This window comes from Rissa tridactyla, chromosome 2 (assembly GCF_028500815.1).
Source record: "Rissa tridactyla isolate bRisTri1 chromosome 2, bRisTri1.patW.cur.20221130, whole genome shotgun sequence".
In the NCBI taxonomy this organism is placed as follows: domain Eukaryota; kingdom Metazoa; phylum Chordata; class Aves; order Charadriiformes; family Laridae; genus Rissa; species Rissa tridactyla.
In genome coordinates this window covers 105,467,942-105,485,913 of record NC_071467.1, presented here as the reverse complement: position 1 = coordinate 105,485,913, position 17,972 = coordinate 105,467,942, and the positions used below count along the sequence as shown (strand labels likewise).

At 40.3% G+C, this 17,972-nt stretch overlaps 1 protein-coding gene and 1 long non-coding RNA gene across 2 annotated transcripts in view; one reads left to right on the top strand and one right to left on the bottom strand.

The window, feature by feature from the left end:
• Positions 1-17,972, bottom strand: part of TPPP (tubulin polymerization promoting protein) — a 66,895-nt gene that overhangs the window by 18,582 nt on the left and 30,341 nt on the right. Inside the window, exon 3 of the mRNA XM_054191885.1 lies at positions 4,015-4,168. Coding sequence (XP_054047860.1) covers positions 4,015-4,168 — 154 coding nt within the window. The remainder of the gene's footprint in view (positions 1-4,014; positions 4,169-17,972) is intronic.
• On the top strand, positions 4,240-16,631 carry LOC128905598 (uncharacterized). Its single transcript, XR_008464910.1, has 3 exons — positions 4,240-4,538; positions 16,279-16,381; positions 16,504-16,631. It is a non-coding gene; the product is annotated as an uncharacterized LOC128905598 (long non-coding RNA).

Here is a 17,972-nt window from a genome sequence, read left to right as displayed (position 1 = left end):
CGATGATTATTAAGAATTTGACCTGATCTGCAGAGGGTCCAGGTGACTGAAAAATATAGGTAACTGCAATTTCCGGTAATAGGAAAGCTATCCTAATTGATAGGAATTCAGTGTAACAGTAAGCTACACTAATTGCTAAAATCTTTCTATAATAATAAAGCTCTAATTATAACTACAAACCTGTGGCTTGTTCTCATTCTACCAAGGATCCTTAAAAGAACCTGCATGTCCCCATAGCATCAAGGTAGTGTTGGTGACATTATCAATGACTTTTTCCCTTTTGTGTGGACATTAAGTTCAGGTTTAGCTGATTCTGATGGGTCTTGTTGATCCTCACCAGCACCCAGAGTACGATATCTATTCTAAAATTGGAGATCTGTAGGTGGAACACATCTGTGACTTCTTGTTGCTAGAAGTCACAAGCTCCCAGCCTTCTCCATCTTCATAGTCTCCATCCACTTGGTCTCCAGCCGTTGCCCCTTCCTCACCTTGTGTATCTTGTGTTTTCCACAAATATCATGTCAGTCTCCTCTTCATCTTCCCCCTTAATCTGGAATCTCAGGGCCTTGAGCACAGCACATGTCCCACAGGAAAGGCCACCACTGCCCAGACCTCCAGGGAGAGACAGGAGCACTCTGCAGCATAGGACCTGGATAGAGGGCTCCTCCCTCTGGAGCCAAGGACTCTGATGTGCTAATGGTAGTCCTGTGGACTACTACTACTACTACGTCTTAATAGATGTCCATGTGCTGGACAGTATGTCTTCCAGCATGTTGAGACCACCACTGTACAGTCTTCAAGCAGACTCACATAGTCTTGAGTGGAATTTCTGGGTCTCTCCTCCCAAGTAACAGGCGACAGGACAAGAGGAAACAGCCTCAAGTTGCACCAGGGGAGGTTTAGACTGGGTATTAGGAAACATTTTTACACTGAAAGGGTTATTAAGCATCGGAACAGGATGCCCAGAGAAGCGGTTGAGGCACCATCCCTGGAGGTATTTAAAAGACGGGTAGACATAGGGCTTCGACATACGGCTAATGATGGCTTTTGTCAAGTTAGGTTGATGGTTGGAGTAGATGACCTGAAAGGTCCCTTCCAACCCAGGCAATTCCATGATTCTGCTATGCCTCATTTGCTGCGCTCTGTGGGCCGCACTCTGGCTTCCTTGCTCTTTCCCTCACAGGTCCCTTTTTGTGAGAATACAATCCTGTCCCACATCACCATCACCCTGAGCACCCATCATCCAGTTGTTAAAGTGTTGTTGCTGCTGTGCTGCCCCGCCACCCACACCACCCTCACAGCAAATTTGACTGGACTGGGCCCTGAGCCACCTGATCTAGCTTTGAAGTTAACCCTCCTGTGGGCAGAAGATTGAATGAGATCATCCCATTGGGAATTTCATTCCCAATTGAAATTATTCTACAGGGGCAGGTCAGGGACTCTCTTGAATATACACTGAGGTTGAACTGGTTTCATTTTAAGAGCCAGCAACGATCAAAACAAGTATCTGTTCCACAGGAGATGTAGAAATGCATTCAACATAAGCTACAGCACACAGCTTTTGGCACAAAAGAAAGAACCTCAGTCTTGCTCTTTTATAGGAGTGAGGGCAACTAAAAGGCCCTAGACTTCATTTACGTGTCTGATTGTAAACTGTCAAAGATATATGGTATGCACTGTATATTCTATTGCCGAATCACTACCAAGCGAGCTAATAAAGCTATGGCCTAATTAACCCCTATCACTTGCCTGTTGGTTTTCTTCCTGTGTGACCAAGCCAACCACACACCTTCCATTGCAGTTTAGAAAGCGGCCCAAAATTTCACTCAGTTTCACTGTCTGTCTGCTGAGCTTTCTCAAGCACAAGCAGGGATTTTCGTAATTCTACAACATTCTGAAGGAGAAGAAAAAATAAACAGAAAAAGAAAAAAAAATCTTCTATCACAACATACACCAAAATCCTTATTGTCTGATGTGAAAGTGAACTTCCCAGCCATCCTGTTGAAGCAGTGGTTTCCCCACGCTGCCATTCAGTACAGACATATTTGCCGTGCTGCCCACCCCCTCCAAACAGAGGGCACAAACCATGAGAAGTTAAGACACAAAAATCTCCTCCTGAAGTATATTTATCCACATGCCTCACTCAATCATGCTTTCAACTCCCTCCCTAATACGTTTAGACTAATGTGCCCACAGTCACACTAAAGTTTTCTGTCTGAAACCTGAAACAAATCTACGTGACCCACGGCAAAGCTGTACAGAGCAGGGCACACACTACATGGCATGACTGAGTTACGCTACAACAGTTTAAGAAAAGCTTCATACAACTCTGTCTAACCACACAGCAAGCAGTCCAACATAAAATTTCCAGAACATGGGCTTCCCAAAGTAAACAAAGCATTACAATGCTTGTATATAGATTTCAGACCTGCGTTCCCAGGTTGCTGGGTGGGAGAGTGGCTGTGTGTTTATTTATTTTAATACCTTTAATATCCAAGTGCCTGGGTCATTTTACCACCTGGGAACTAAATTTGCATGACACAACAAACGTAAAATTTGGGGGTTTTCCCCCCACACACACTCCCAGCCTGTAATGTCCCTCCCTCCCTTTAAACTCTGCTTCCCGTTCCTTACTTTGCCAGCAAGCGGGAGAGAATATTGTGATATCCCCGCTCTCCCGTTATTTCTTCACTTCTTCTGCAACCCTCCCCAGGACCGCAGATACAACAGCAGTACAGGCAAGCCTCACACTGCTGGCTCATGCTCCCCCTCCATTCCTGTCCCCCTGCTGCTGGCACATTCATACAGCTCTGCAGCACCTCCGTGACACTGCCCTGCATCTGCAAAGCTCTCTCGTCACCCTGTCGTCCACGGGGAAAGAGGCTGTCCCCTTATTAGCAGCCGCTGATCATTTTAATATCTGACTGCTGAAGTATTGAAAAAAGAATCAGGAGTGAGGCCTAGAAGAACATGCATAATTCCAAGGGAGAATCCCTGGATAGATGAACAGGTTATTCCAACTCACTAAAATGAGCGGAGGACGAAATAAAAGTTCATTATTTTAAGTCTGTATCAAAACTACCACTTGTTTCAAATGAGAGTACAAGAGTAATAAAATAAAATCTTGTAAAAATCTGATAAATTGTACAACTCAAAAGAGATCTCTCCACTTGACATTTCCACTGTTCATTTGTGCAGAACCATTTTCCAGAAAGATTATTTACAATTAGATTTTCATTCACAGCTCTACAGCCAAAATTCAGGAGGATCACGAATTTTAATCACATGAACTAAATTGACTGAATTTTCCTACTCAAGTTGATGGTAAACGCTCCAGTATCTCCGATACTCCAAGGTAAAAGCTTGCCTAAAAACTTGAACATTTAAAAGGACAGACAAACTTATGTAACACTAGGCTTTATAAGTTCCTTTATCATATTTAAAGCTTAACGCCAATATTTAAAAAAGAAAAAAAAAAAAAAAGAAAAAGAAAGAACATTATAGTTCTGACAGACTTGGAACAAACAAAAACCAAAGTCCAGATCACATGATAATTATTCCCAGATTCACGTGGTGTATTAAATGTATTTTAAGACGTCTTTGCTTTAGGTTTTTTGGTATTTCACACAGCGCCCAATAACTGTTTAATGAGGTTCTAAATTGATTCCCCTTCTACTCTCTTTGATTCGGATACACCACTCTTCATGAATGCCTCTACGTTCTAACCACACGCGGGAGCTCTTCCTGGATGTTCCTGACCACGCTGCTAGCTGGTACTGCAATTCCTAGCAGAAGCAATGACAGTGCCCCACAAGAACACACAGCAGTCAACTGCTGCCTCTCATCTGTCACAGGATCTTTGCTCCCACTCCGCTCAGCACAGTCGTCGCCTCCAGGCCCACAGAGGCATGCTTTTTGGATTTGGGGATTGTAAAGGGAAGCAGGTGAATATAACAAGACTGCAGCAGAACAAAGGACGGCTAGAGCAGTCCATCCATTAGATCAGTAACATACCGTTACTCCAGATATAATCGGGGCTTTTCCTTCAATTAGTTTATATATTTCTTGAACTGCTTCCTCATCACTCTTGTCTTTAAATCGCTTCTTGGAGAGTTCTTGAAGAGCTTCCTTAAACTGCTCAAAAGTGATAGTTCTGGAAGACTTTCCCCTGTTGAAACACACAAGAATTGGAAGAAATTACAAAAGAGTACAACAGGCATTCCAAGAATAGCAGGACGGTTTCAGTTTACCACAATGAACAACAGAAAACTGCAAGAACAGGAAGAGCCATGCAGCCCATCTATGGTGACAAATAAAATATATCCCAGGAACTTCACTTTCTTTTTTTTGTGTACATTGGTAAGATAGCACTTTAGAAACTTCCCTGGATGAATGTTCAGAAATTCAGAAATAAAGAGGAAACAAAGGGACCTGGCCTGCTGTCAGAACGCCTGCAGCTCATCAAATCAAATATAGTCTCTTTTGGTGATCACATGTAAAGCTTGCACGCACAAAAGACAAGAACTGAAGCATTTTAGGTGAGTTTTGCTTTCTAATATTTTTTATTCCTCTTTGAATAACTGGTTATGACATATTATTCATAGGTCACTATTCATATACTCACAAGTGAATTAAGAGTGATACTTTGTGTAACGCAAACTATTGAAAAGCATTTAAAAACTTGAAATTCCTCCTCTATTAAAGACTGACAAATGTTCAAGTGATGAATGTGAATTCAATACCTGTTTTCCTGCTTCATAAAACATTCACAAGTTCATGGAAAACACAATATAGTAGTCTGATGAACTCATAAACCCGCCAGAAATTCAGAGCTGAAGACTTGCTGTTGTTTTCACTAAGAGGAAGTTCATATTTCCACACTGGTAAGTTACTTGCTTAGGCTTACTTTAAGTAGAGACGACCTTGCTATCGCAGTGTACAGTGCAATATCTGACAAGTAGAGTGGAAAATTCATGCTTTACAAACATCTACTTATACAGTCACTCCTGCAGATCTTTTACAGGCCAAAGAGTTCAACTGATAAAACTCTCAGAAAGAAACACAGCATTCACTACAGAGCTGTGTTTAACCAAAAGGCGATTCATGCAAGTCTGTTTTCTAGCATTTTAAAACATTCGGTTTAGGCAGGAGATAATGTAGTGGAGTACGCGCTGTTCCTCTCTTTTCCCTAATATGAAACTATTTTTAGCGTTCCTCATTTTAAAATTCAGTAGCGTTCCTCATTTTAGAATTCCTCATTTTAAAAATGGTACGAGGCCACAGCATTAAAACACAAATAAAATTTTTCTCTGCTATGAATTCTACCACACAAAAAAGCACACCTTTTGCTGCATTAATAAATTACAGATTCCCTGATCTTTAGAACAAGAATTTACACACCACAGTTTAGCCATACGTTTTAAGCTAAAACATAACAGATCAAATAGAAATATTTTCAAAAAGATGTTATAATTCTGACGGTGATGTAACCTTAAATAGTACCATCTTTAATAGAAGACGATATTTTCAATTGCTTACAACATTATGAAACCCTCAAAGTCAAAGAAATATTTGAGAGTCCATGTTGCTGGGAAACATGCTACTACATGAGTTTTGCTTCCACTTAAGCCACTTCTTTTAATACTTCTTTTAGAGAGCACTTCAAGCAAATCAGAAAAGAAACAAAGCAAAAAACCCAACAAAAACCACACCACACAACCCAGACCAGTCCTTTCAACAGTGACAGCTGTTTATACAGGAATAAATGATCGATGCAAGGATAGAGAAAGGGTACACTGGCAATCGAAATCTCAGGCTAGAAAAACTATGCATAGAAATCTAATTTTAATTCAAATGCCACAAAGAGCCACTGCAAAGAGCAATTAATCTATCTCTCTATCATTGATTTGTCTTTGATATTCTCTCAGACACCTTCAGAGGTCAAATCCCCCTCAGTTGGAGGGTGCCTGCACTAATGAAAGGGAGAAGTGAGATTTCTCAGTTTTAGATACCAACAGTTAGGAATTGACTGCTACTTAAATTAAACACAAAATGAAATTTTACTCCAGGCTTTTAAAACAAGGAGAAACTCGTTATTCACAACAAAATTCAACTCTAATGCAACCCTTTAACATACCACTCATTACTAGTATCCTTTATTTTCTGTATTTATCCTTTATTTCCTTTAATCCCTACATCCTTCACACTCCCTATTTTAGCCAGAAATAAACTTTACATGTTTTTTGACCAGACTTTGCTGTTTGCAACTACTCGTCTGCTTTAGATGAAGCATATGCTTGAGTACCTCATGGAATTAGCTAGTAAAAGAACATCATGACAGTGGAAATGAAGACTATAATCCAGTATTTCATTAATCAGAAAGACACATTGAATAAACTGCAATTCACTACTTGGAATTTGTCCAGGATTCTCATTAATAGGATTAACAGCTCTCTTCTGACAAAACATGCCCGAGAACTTTTAACTACCTCAAGAGGTCAGGACTTCATTTTGGTTTGCCTCTCATTTAGAAAAACATGGCATTGGCAATCAGTGCACAGCTTCAGCATAACACCATACGAGAAGGCCTGTGTTTATTACAGATTCACAGCCAAGTCTAACATACAGACCTTTCAAATGCAATCTTCTGTAGCACATACATTACCTGGAAGTCTCCAATCAGGACTGCCACAGTTTAGCCAGGATCATCACAACGGGAATGACCACTTTCAGCAAAAGCTGTTGAAGTTCATGTTGACTTCTTTTATTTTTATTAACACATGCAAATTTTTGGTTCTGCACTTATCAAATAGGAGAGGAAGACTTTTCTTTTTTTGGTATTAAAAGGAAAAATACATAAATAAGAGTGCCGAGAGGAACAAGACATGGTCAAGTCAATGGTAGCCATTCCTACCTTTCACATTTGGTCTTTTCCCTGTCTCACTAACATGGGGAAAGGAAATGAGGTTTTTTTCCCCTCCAATTTAAGGTGTCACCAGTAATTGGATACGTACATGAGCAATGTAGTATTGCTGCTGGACCCAAAAGAAAAAGGAATGTGCATTATGACAGATATTCTTTACCAGCAAAAAAATATTAAATTGGAGTGACACTAAAAATGGGACTGGGAGTAAAGGAATTTTTGGAACTATATCCCAAGTAAAAGTTTCCTAAATAAAACAGCTTTCATTTTGAAATTCGTTATCTTTTCTACACTCCAAAAACATACTCTCTCCCTCTCACATCTATTACAGTATTATCAAATCAATTTGAAAAGCATCATAATTGACTGAAAAATTCTACAGTTGCAAGGTACGCCAAGTCTGGTGGAAAACCCTAAGAACATAACTCTTGATTAACTCACAATATGTGGCACTTTTGGTACGCTATGTACCATAGCATCTAAATTACCAAGTAGCAATGCTACAAGCCCTCCTGTCTCTAGACGCAGGTCTCAAAGAACTCTGAGCAGCTGCTGTCATCGTTACTCAGCAGAACAGCATGCTCCTACCCTCTCTTCTATCTGTACAGTCATGGGTTGAATGCAGAGGAGAAAACAAACTGAGCAGGTAGAAATGACAGAGGCAAAGTCTCTCAACAAACCTACGTAGCTCTTGACTTACAAAACTCTGAAGCCACAGGACCAGCCTGCTCCAGGTCCACAAAAATGCCCTGTGAAAAAGGACTTGGGGGTACTAGTGGATGAAAAATTGGACATGAGCCAACAATGTGCGCTCGCAGCCCAAAAAGCCAACTGCACCCTCCTGGGCTGCAGCAGCAGAAGTGTGTCTAGCAGGTCGAGAGAGGTGACTCTGCGAGACCTCACCTGGAGTCCAGCTCTGGGGCCCTTGGCACAACAAGGATGTGGACCTGTTGGAGCCAAGTCCAGAGGAGGGCCACGAAGATGATCAGAGGGCTGGAGCACCTCTGCTATGAAGACAGGCTGAGAGAGTTGGGGGTTGTTCAGCTTGGAGAAGAAAAGGCTCCAGGGAGAACTTATAGCAGCCTTCCAGTACTTAAAGGGGGCTTAAAAGAAAGATGGGGACAAACTTTTTAACAGGACCTGTAGCAATAGGACAAGGGGTAATGGTTGTAAACTAAAAGAGTGTAGATTTAGACTAGATATAAGGAAGAAATTTTTTTATGATGAGGGTGGTGAGACACTGGAACAGGTTGCCCAGAGAGGCAGGAGATGCTCCATCCCTGGAAACATTCCAGGTCAGGTTGGACGGGGGTCTCAGCAACCTGATCTAGTTGAAGATGTCCCTGCTCTTTGCCGGGGGGGAGTGGGGGGAGGCGGCGGGCAGGTTTGACCAGATGACCTTTAAAGGTCCCTTCCAACCCAAACCATTCTATGATTCTATGAAAAATGATAATACTATGATCACTGCATGACACACAAGGCACTCTTACCCTCAGTTTATTTCCACCATTTTTAGTGCTCTGTTCACATTCAGGAAGCTGCTTCCTGACACCAGCTTTCCAGAGGTCATGAAGTTGAACTGAAAAAAAACAACTAACAAACCACAAACAAACCAGTTTGTTTCTATTAAGCAATTGCTACAAAGAATCAGCTTCTTTGTGTATATTTGTAACTTGTTTTTAGAAGCTCATTATAAATATCTCGTTTCCATGGGAGTAGCAAAACAAATAGATTAACTTTCATTTTCCAAGTGTTACAAGTTCAAACAATTTGCCTACAATTAAGTATGCCAAGGGTGAGCTCTCAGCTATTAACACTCTTCTCTTAGGTTTAGCACTCTGTAGAGTTAATAGACACATAGAAAAACGACAAAATACTGTACATTAAAAAAGGGGAAAAAAAGATTAACGGAATAGAAGGAATGTGTGAATACCTACGGAAATATGATATAATCAGACACTAGAAATGCAAATTAAAATTATCGACCAGAAAATGAGACAAAATGGGAAATAGTAACGATAGAGGGAAGGTAGGGAAAAAAGGGCTTTTACGAAAACAGATGTCGTAAGTTTGGCCACATTCATGAAAAGAACAAAATATATATGAGAGACATTAATAATGTAAAATTTTTTAATCCCTGTACTTTATTATGGCACAAATAAACCTTTATATTTAGGAAGGACACATTCTTTCATGCTATTCTATTTTAAGCTCTGCTTCTTACAAAAAAACTTCTCCAATGTCCTTCAGTGGAGGAAACAGTGTATTTATGGTACACTCATGAAAGTTGCTTGTATCTATGCCCACAGACTGAACATAGTCAGAAGAAGTTTAGGAAGCTTCTCATCACTTCCCCTTCCTTGATGGGTCTCTTCACATGTAACTACTACAAACAGGGAGATTCCGAACTAAAGCTTGAATTCCTCCGTTTGCTCTTGGGAGCCTAAATTCATACACGTAAAAGCATCGGTTCTGAGCCTGGGTATCAGCGTAGTGAACATCAAGTGTAAAAGCCTAAACATTGGCTCAAAGTAGATTTCAAGAGCAAGTGTTGCAGTTTTCATTTGTAAATATTACTACTAAGTGTCCCGTGTTCATAAGATTAGAACAATACAGTGTGAAAACGTAATGTTGCAAATTAATACTTCTATGTTATTTGGATTTCAATACTCTTTGGATTAACAGTTGTCTACAATTTTAGCTGAAAAGACCCCACATATCCAATACACAAAATTCTTGACCGATATTAGAAATCTTTAACTTCATAGTACCATTATAGTTCAGCATTAATACAGCCAAGTCTTCAATTTAATAGCGCTCTGTCTTAATCTCTTGAGCTACTGAAAGTAATCCCATACCTCCATCCCAAAACGTCACTTTAACTTTCAATTTGCTTAGACTGAAGAGGGTAAAGAAGATGTAAAAATACTCAGAGAAGCTTCTATTCTTGCTAGACTGCCAGAGAGGATTACAGCAGGTTACACTAACCAGGGCTGCTTTGCTGTGGAAGTTGTCATCTACCCACAAAGGTCTAAGGAGCAAAGAAAGTCTGACAAGGGCCTGAAGACAGTATAACTAGAGGTGGGAGCCCAACAAATGTTTTTGCATAAACAAGGACTTTTGTCTGTAAGGTTTATTTAGCTTAAATTCACCATGGACTTGGGTGTCTCAGTCAACCAAGCGGTCAAGTAAAACTCAACAAGTTTAATCTCTTGTAAATCAGAACAAACAGGATTTTGGCCACTCCCTATATTTACTCCCTTCCCAAGGCAGTCTCATTCATTCAGAAGGCAGAATGAAGGATTGCACTGGCAACAGAATGCCCGAGTGGCTTACTTGTCACAGTTTCTGACTTTCTGGCACAATAGGTTTAATCAGGCAATTTCTGATTTGCCACGACTACTCCCACATCCACGTAGGTAACTGCTAACTAAGTAATAATAAACACTTCTCAATTATCAGAATCAATAATTTAAATTATTCAATTTAATCATATAAAGGTGCGATGATAACATTTAGATCAGAACATAAAACAGATTTTTAATCCCAAATCCTAACAAAGGCATATTTCCTAATGACATTCAGACCAGACTTTGAACTTTAAGCCATTTCTACTTTACCCGAACAAACAAACAAAAAAAGGGAAATGAGAAAGTGTTTCTTCTAAAAGATGTTTGATTTTTTCTTTTTTTTTTTTTTTTTTTTTTTTTAAGTTAGGAGAAATAATAGGTGGATCTTGCTCAACTTGTCCAGAATTTTTTACTTTTTTTTCAAGAGCAGTCTGCAATACTAAAAACTCAGTACAGCTGAAACTCCCTGATTTTCATACAAATAGATTTTTCTAATTTACCATTTTACAGCAGCAACTTTATGATTATTGCTGTGGTATTTCCCAAAGCATTCACTCCTGTTTGCTTAGCAGACCTGACATTTATTTTTTTTTTCTTGCTACTTGTGATAACACACCAACCTTTTTGATGTAGTCTGTAAACATAATGCACATTAATATCAATGGTTAGTAGTATTTGTACTGTATGCGTTGACAGTAAAAAGGTACCACAGACAAACTCCCTGAAGCAAAAAAAGATTTGTACTGGTCTCTGCAAAATACATCACTCATCTAAAAGATGTATTCGTTTTTCCAAGAATGTCACCAGCAAAAAGTCCAAAGCTAATCTGTTTAACCAAGAAGCAGATTATGCTATAGGGCTGGTAGTTTATTGTTTTCCTTTTGTAGTTTACGATGTTCACTTTCTGCTCTCTTTGGGCTATAAGGCTCATCATTTTTACTGACTATCAGCCCCACAATTCGCAGCCAAAAAACCCCAACCCAAACCAAAGATAGGTCCCTAGGCAGGCTAACCAGGCTGCTAGAACAGTACAATCTAATGGAGTATTTAACACACCCTGTGAAGATCTGTTTCTCGCTACATATCAGTCAAGAACAAAAATTACAAAATTTAGATATACAATGCAAAAAATTTACAAATGAAAAAGAGAACACAGTTTCTTGGATAAAACTGAACAGTGTGTATGACTAACCCAGGCTTGTGTAAAAACTTGACAAATATAGCTGAATGGAGAAGGAGGGGGGCAAGAAGGAAAGATACTGTAATACAATTCTATCAGGTTCTTTGAGCTGCACTACCTAATAGATCTAAAGAAAGGCAGTTGTAAAAGAGACAAATAAGAAAACAAAACTTGAGGTATCATCTTGCATCAGAGACTTCTGCCCAATTAATGGGTAAAACTGTGAGACTGAAATTAGACATCTGGATGTTGATGCAAGCAAGTGCAAATTGGCAAATTGTTAGGAAAGAAGATACCCTTCCAGAAAATATCCTCAGAAAAATGTTCCTAGGAAGAAGATAGAACAGAGATCTTCAGCTAAGGCAGTGGTCAATTCTGGAATGCAGGCATCTTTGAGTGCATGGCTATTTACCAGAAGTGGATTCTCTTGAGGAAAAGATTAGGACTGACAAAGAACACGTCCAGGTGACCTTCACAACTACTGTATAGATATAACTTCTAGCATCTTGGCAGATATAAGGAGTTTAACTGAATGACTTCGTATACCCCACAATCAAAAGGTGATCCCATCATCAGTCTTCTTCTCATCGTTCCAGTAGAGCAAAGCAACAAGACAGGCACAATGCAAAGTACAGTGCAAAATGCCCTCTCTATATCACAGCAATAGTCATGAACTGCAGAAACCTCTCTGGAGGCAGGGAGTGGACAGCAAGGGCAGAAGAACACACATCATTCGCTCAGGAAATGAACCTGGAAGCGCCACGTGCTTTTTGTCTCATCACTGAACAAGAGTAAAACAGAGCGCATCTAGTTCGTTCTAAGTATCTGAAACTGTGACAGCTTGTGAACTGCCATGAAGCTGCATCTGAAGCAAGAGGACGTCCGCAGCTCACTAAACCAGCAGTTGATACCTTTATCAGGCTTCATTTTAACCTAAACATTTAGGCTTCTCTCATGAAAACTCTCTTCTTCTATATTTGAAGTTAACCTTTTCCTCCTGTTAGCTTTATTTTTGTTGCACTTCCTTCCCATGCGCTATACTCACAGTGAAAATTTGTTTTCATTAAAATAAAATCTGAAGTTTAAAAAAAAAGGGGGGGGGACCCAAAAGCTATAAGCCTATCAGATAAACCAGTATTAGGAAGGGAATGAAGGGGGGAACTAGAGAAAGAAAATGACTTGGCAAAAACATGCAGTAGGTAAAAGCTTCCAAAGGAAAGCAAATCCCAGAGTTAAAGGGGTTAAAGAGATTAACAGGACTTAAGGAGGATGAGGAAAAGAAAAAGTCCAAGCAGAAAATAGGTCTGAGGGTTATATAGGGTTTAGAGGAATAGATCAAATGAGCTTAAAAGAATAGCAGAATCCACTTGTTTGGGGTTTGTTTGTTGGGTTTTTTTCAGTTTAAGGGAACAAAAATAATATTGTATCTGGACATTTAAGAATAAAGATCCATGTAGTGGTTAGCTACTGATAAAAAGCTGCAAAGGAAGTATCTGCAAAACTATAGAGGTTTCACGCTGAGGTGGTAACTTTACTTGTGCACTTGATCAACAGCAGCTAAAGCTTATTTTCCTGTAGCAATTCAAAGTATGCTTTAGAAAGCATGTACGGATTTAGGCTACTTCAAAACGAGCAGCCACAGCAAGCAAACCTTTGGCAGTAGCTTGAGTGAAACAGATGTAGAGCTTGGGTAAGCGTTTCAAACTTTGAAGTTTGTCTTTCACAAAGACTATATTGCACTGGTGGCTGAGTATGCAGAAGAACATATTGCCTCTGCATGTTGAATTGACAACACGTGGAGGAACTTCTCTTTAACAGCGACTGATTTCACAACAACCCCTCAAACGTTGCAAATCACAGAACTCTCAGTAGCATGTGGGGATCCCAGGTGCTTATGGGGATCTTAAGTAGCTGCTTGTGTTTTGGAGTTATCTAAGTTACTTGAGAATTTTTATTGAAAAATGGCATCAGTATATTCTGATATTCTGATATTCTGGAGCGAGTCCAGCGAAGGGCAACCAAGATGATTGTGGGACTGGAGCACCTCCCTTATGAGGAAAGGCTGAAAGAGCTGGGACTCTTTAGCCTGGAGAAGAGAAGGTTGAGGGGGGACCTGATTAATGTTTACAAGTACCTAAAGGGTGGGTTTAAGGAGGACGGAGCCAGGCTCTTTTCAATGGTTCCCAGCGACAGGACAAGGGGCAATGGGCACAAGCTAGAACATAGGAAGTTCCGTTCAAATACACGGAAAAACTTCTTTACAGTGAGGGTGACAGAGCACTGGAACAGGCTGCCCAGGCAGGTGGTGGAGTCCCCTTCTCTGGAGATTTTCAAGACCCGCCTGGATGCAGCCCTGAGGGATGTGCTTTAGGCAATCCTGCTCTAGCAGGGGAGTTGGACTAGATGATCTCTAGAGGTCCCTTCCAACTCTGAAGATTCCGTGATTCCGTGATTCCGTGATTCAGCAATTATTACTTTTGAGGTTTTTCTGACTCCAGTGAGATAGCAATTAAGTCCATGAATTGATATTGAGCAGTAGTATTGCTGAAACAAATGTCTGTTCTGCTTCCTGCCCCTGCCACAGGCACCAATGGCTCAGTGCTGAAATAAATCTAAAAAAAAGAAATACTAGAACACCAAAAAATACCCCAGGTATCTTTCAACTGGATCAGCTTTCCAGTTTGATTTACTGTGGTGGTGCAACATCTGACCTAATGAAGAAACATTGCTAATTTTCATTCTACTTTTTACGGCTTTTTCCACTAGTAATGCAAAAATAAAATCACTATTTTTTTCCTAGTTTGTAACAATCAAGTTATTTTCAAGAAAAAACAGAGTGAAAGGAATAGCTCGTTCCTGTATCTTCCTTCTCTGTTCCCTTCTTGTACCTCAGGGTCCTCCCTCCCTCATCCATGGCTCCTGGCCATATAGTCCTGCACATTCCCTTGCCTTCTCTCTGGCACTCATCAGACAATTCTGTGAGTCAGTTCAATTCATTAACCTAGCAGAGAAGACAGTCCTCTTTTTCCTGGTAGAGTTGTTTTCTGGCAAATTGACATGTTGCATGAGCTCACAGAGGAATCCAGAGAACACAAGAGTTTGTGCAAGGTAAAAAGTACGCGCAACTTCTGACTGGAAGCATGGAGAGTGGAAAACAGGGGAAAAGTATCGTCAGCTTCCTCTCTTTCAGGGTCTGAGCTGCCAACACCCCCAAGTCCTTCTCCTCGGGGCAGCTTTCAATCCATTCTCTGCCCAGCCTGCATTTGTGCTTGGGATTGCTGTGACCCAGGTGCAGGACCTTGCACCTGGCCTGGTTGAACTTCATGAGGTTTGCATGGGCACACCTCTCAAGCCTGTCAAGGTCCCTCTGGATGGTATCTCTCCCCTCCGGTGTGTTGACTGTGCCACACAGCTTGGTGTTGTCGGCGAACTTGCTGGGGGTGCACTCAATCCCACGGTCCGTCTTGCCAACAAAGATGTTAAACAGCATGGTCACAATAGTGACCCCTGAGAAATGCCACTCGTCATTGGTTTACACACTTGGACATCAGGCTGACGACCGCAACTCTTTGAGTGTGACCATCCAGCCAGTTCCTTATCCACTGAATTGTCCATCCATCAAATCCATGTCTCTCCAATTTAGAGACAAGGATGGAGTGTAGGACAGCGTCAAGTGCTTTGACAGGTAGATGACTGGACTTGTGTAGTTTGATTCACTGTCCCCAGCAGTGTGAAAATATTTGTTCACAAAGGAGACCAGTCTACATACAATGAAATAGTGTCCAACACAAACACTGTTGAAAGGGAGCTAGAATACTGTCACAAGCTGTAACCACAGGCAAGTCCAATGCTGCACGGCCAAAGGTCCTTTAAGCAAAAGCGAATGCGTTTGATCCCAAGTAGTTAATCTTCAGAAGCTATACAAAATGGTTCATAAGCATGAAAAAAAAAAAAAAAGATTCTCAAGGGCAGCTTTCAGATTATTAGCTATTTTTCAAGACTTCTGTTATATTATTAACCTGAATTTGTATAAATAAATGACAATCAGAGATAGGAAGAGAGGCGTAACCCAATGAACTTTCATGTTAGCACCAAGTCCCCACAGGCTTTTGATAGCCAGTAAGCTTCCTTACTGCTTTCTCTCCACATGCAGTAACTGTTTTGATGGTTTTGACATTCAGGGAGGACAAGTTACCTCTTTCGATGAGATCAGTCAACCAAGAAAAGGATGTGGACGTGGCATGGGATAGAGGAAAGAAAAATGAAATCCTCACAATAGAAATCAGTTATACTAGATAGTGCTATTTTTATTAATGAGATTCAGAACAAAAAATGCTCAATGCTCAGTATCTCACTAACAACTAGATTTTGTATGATTATATGATATGACATCTTGATTCAGACAAAATTCAAACAGAACTACAAGAGCTCAAAGAATAAGGGCATTATTAAATAGGACTTGACATAGTATGATCTTAACTCATTAAGCCTCAAGATATTAGAGCTTAAATTATGCTTTCATTAAGAACTGAATTGGGTGTTGAAAGTGAACCACTGCACAAGGAGCAGAATAAGAATTGAATTAAACTCATTAGGTAACAATAGTAAAGGATCCAACCTTCTTTCTAGCAACACATCATCCAGAAGTTTTTTCTCCTCTCAGTTTTTCCTTAAAATTGCACGGAAGAAAATCCAAGCAACTTTGATGTGCTGCTAGCTTTCCTAGAATTTCTTTCTTGCTTTCCTCTTGGGATTTTGTGATGTTCCAGCACAAAGCCTAGCTCCATATCTAATGTCTAATATTATTCAAGTTTTTTAATTTGCAGGCAGGATCTTTACAGCTACGAAAATGGCCATTTCACCTACGCTGGGCCAATCCACATCAGAGCGTCATGAAAAGAACAACGCAAGATGGTGGCAAGGCGAAGGGTGTGTATTGCAGGGACATGGTTTTAAATCACAATGAAGCTCAAATAAAACCACAAGTGCAATTTGAACATTTTATTGCTTGTTCTGATAGTGAAAGATGTCTGTTTCTCACTCTATTTCAGTGAGGTCTCTGACAAAACGCCCATCCTAATTCAGAAGTTACACTGTTCAGTAGAAAGAAAAAAAAGTCACCAACTGAAGAAAAGAAAAATGAAGGGAAAGGGATAGAAAAAGCAACCTTTAATTCACATAGAACATATTCACTCATGGGCCGAGGCCAATGGTATGAGGTTCAACAAGGCCAAGTGCTGGGTCCTGCACTTGGGTCACAATGACCCCATGCAGCGCTACAGGATTGGGGCAGAGTGGCTCAAAAGCAGCCCAGCAGAAAAGGACCTGGGGGTGTTGGTCGACAGCCGGCTGAATATGAGCCACCAGTGTGCCCAGGTGGCCAAGAAGGCCAACAGCATCCTAGCCTGTATCAGGAATAATGTGGTGAGCCGGACTAGGGAAGTGATCATCCCCATGTACTCGGCACTGGTGAGGCCACAACTCAAATACTGTGTTCAGTTTTGCGCCCCTCACTACAGGAAAGACATTGAGATGCTGGAGCGTGTCCAGAGAAGGGCAACAAAGCTGGTGAGGGGTCTGGAGAACAAGTTTTATGAGGAGCAGCTGAGGCAACTGGGTTCATTTAGCCTGGAGAAAAGGAAGCTGAGGGGAGACCTTATCACTCTCTACAACTACCTGAAAGGAGGTTGCAGCAAGATGCGGGTTGGTCTCTTCTCTCAAGTAACAAGTGATAGGACAAGAAGAAACAGTGCTACGTTAACATTTGGACTCAATGATCTTAAAGCTCCCTTCCAACCTAAACGATTCTATGATTCTAAGAGAACTGTACTATTTAAAAAAGAAGAAAAAAAAGAAAAACAAAAAAAAACCCAGGAAATCTATACTTGTTTGTTGTGCAAAATAGTCCTCCTAATCTTTGCCTACAATTTAAAAAAGCACATACACAAAAAAAATTTGCATATACTTGAGATGTATACAATTGACATTTCAACACTTTAAATCATATTCTTGCTTTGTGTACAGCATTGTTGAATCAGCTACAAACCTGCAGAAACATCATTACTTCAACCTGGAACAAAGCCAGTTAGTTCACTCAAAAACTGAATGCACACAAAAATTTGGGGAAAAAGTATTTTCCTATCATTCAGAAAAAAACAGGGGGGGAAAAAAAGAAAACAGGAGGTGGGAAACAAACAGGAAATCTATGAGTCCAAGCTAATTCTTGCTGATATGAAAAATTAGGAAGTAAGCTGAACTTAAACAAGTATTATAAGAATTTTTTTTAAAAATGTCCAGTCTTGCATTTTTTAAACCTCCTTCACATCACAAAACAAACTAAAGGCCAAAGATAATCCAGCTACCAAATCCAAGTTTTCAGATATATCTCTAAATCTGCATTTGTTCTCATTTGGTAGACATCATGCTTTCTAGTTCAGATTATATACAAGTAATCTAGAACGCTGTGCATGTAAATGAAGGTTTTTAAGCAACAAAGAGTTTTAATTGGTGGGCACGGTAT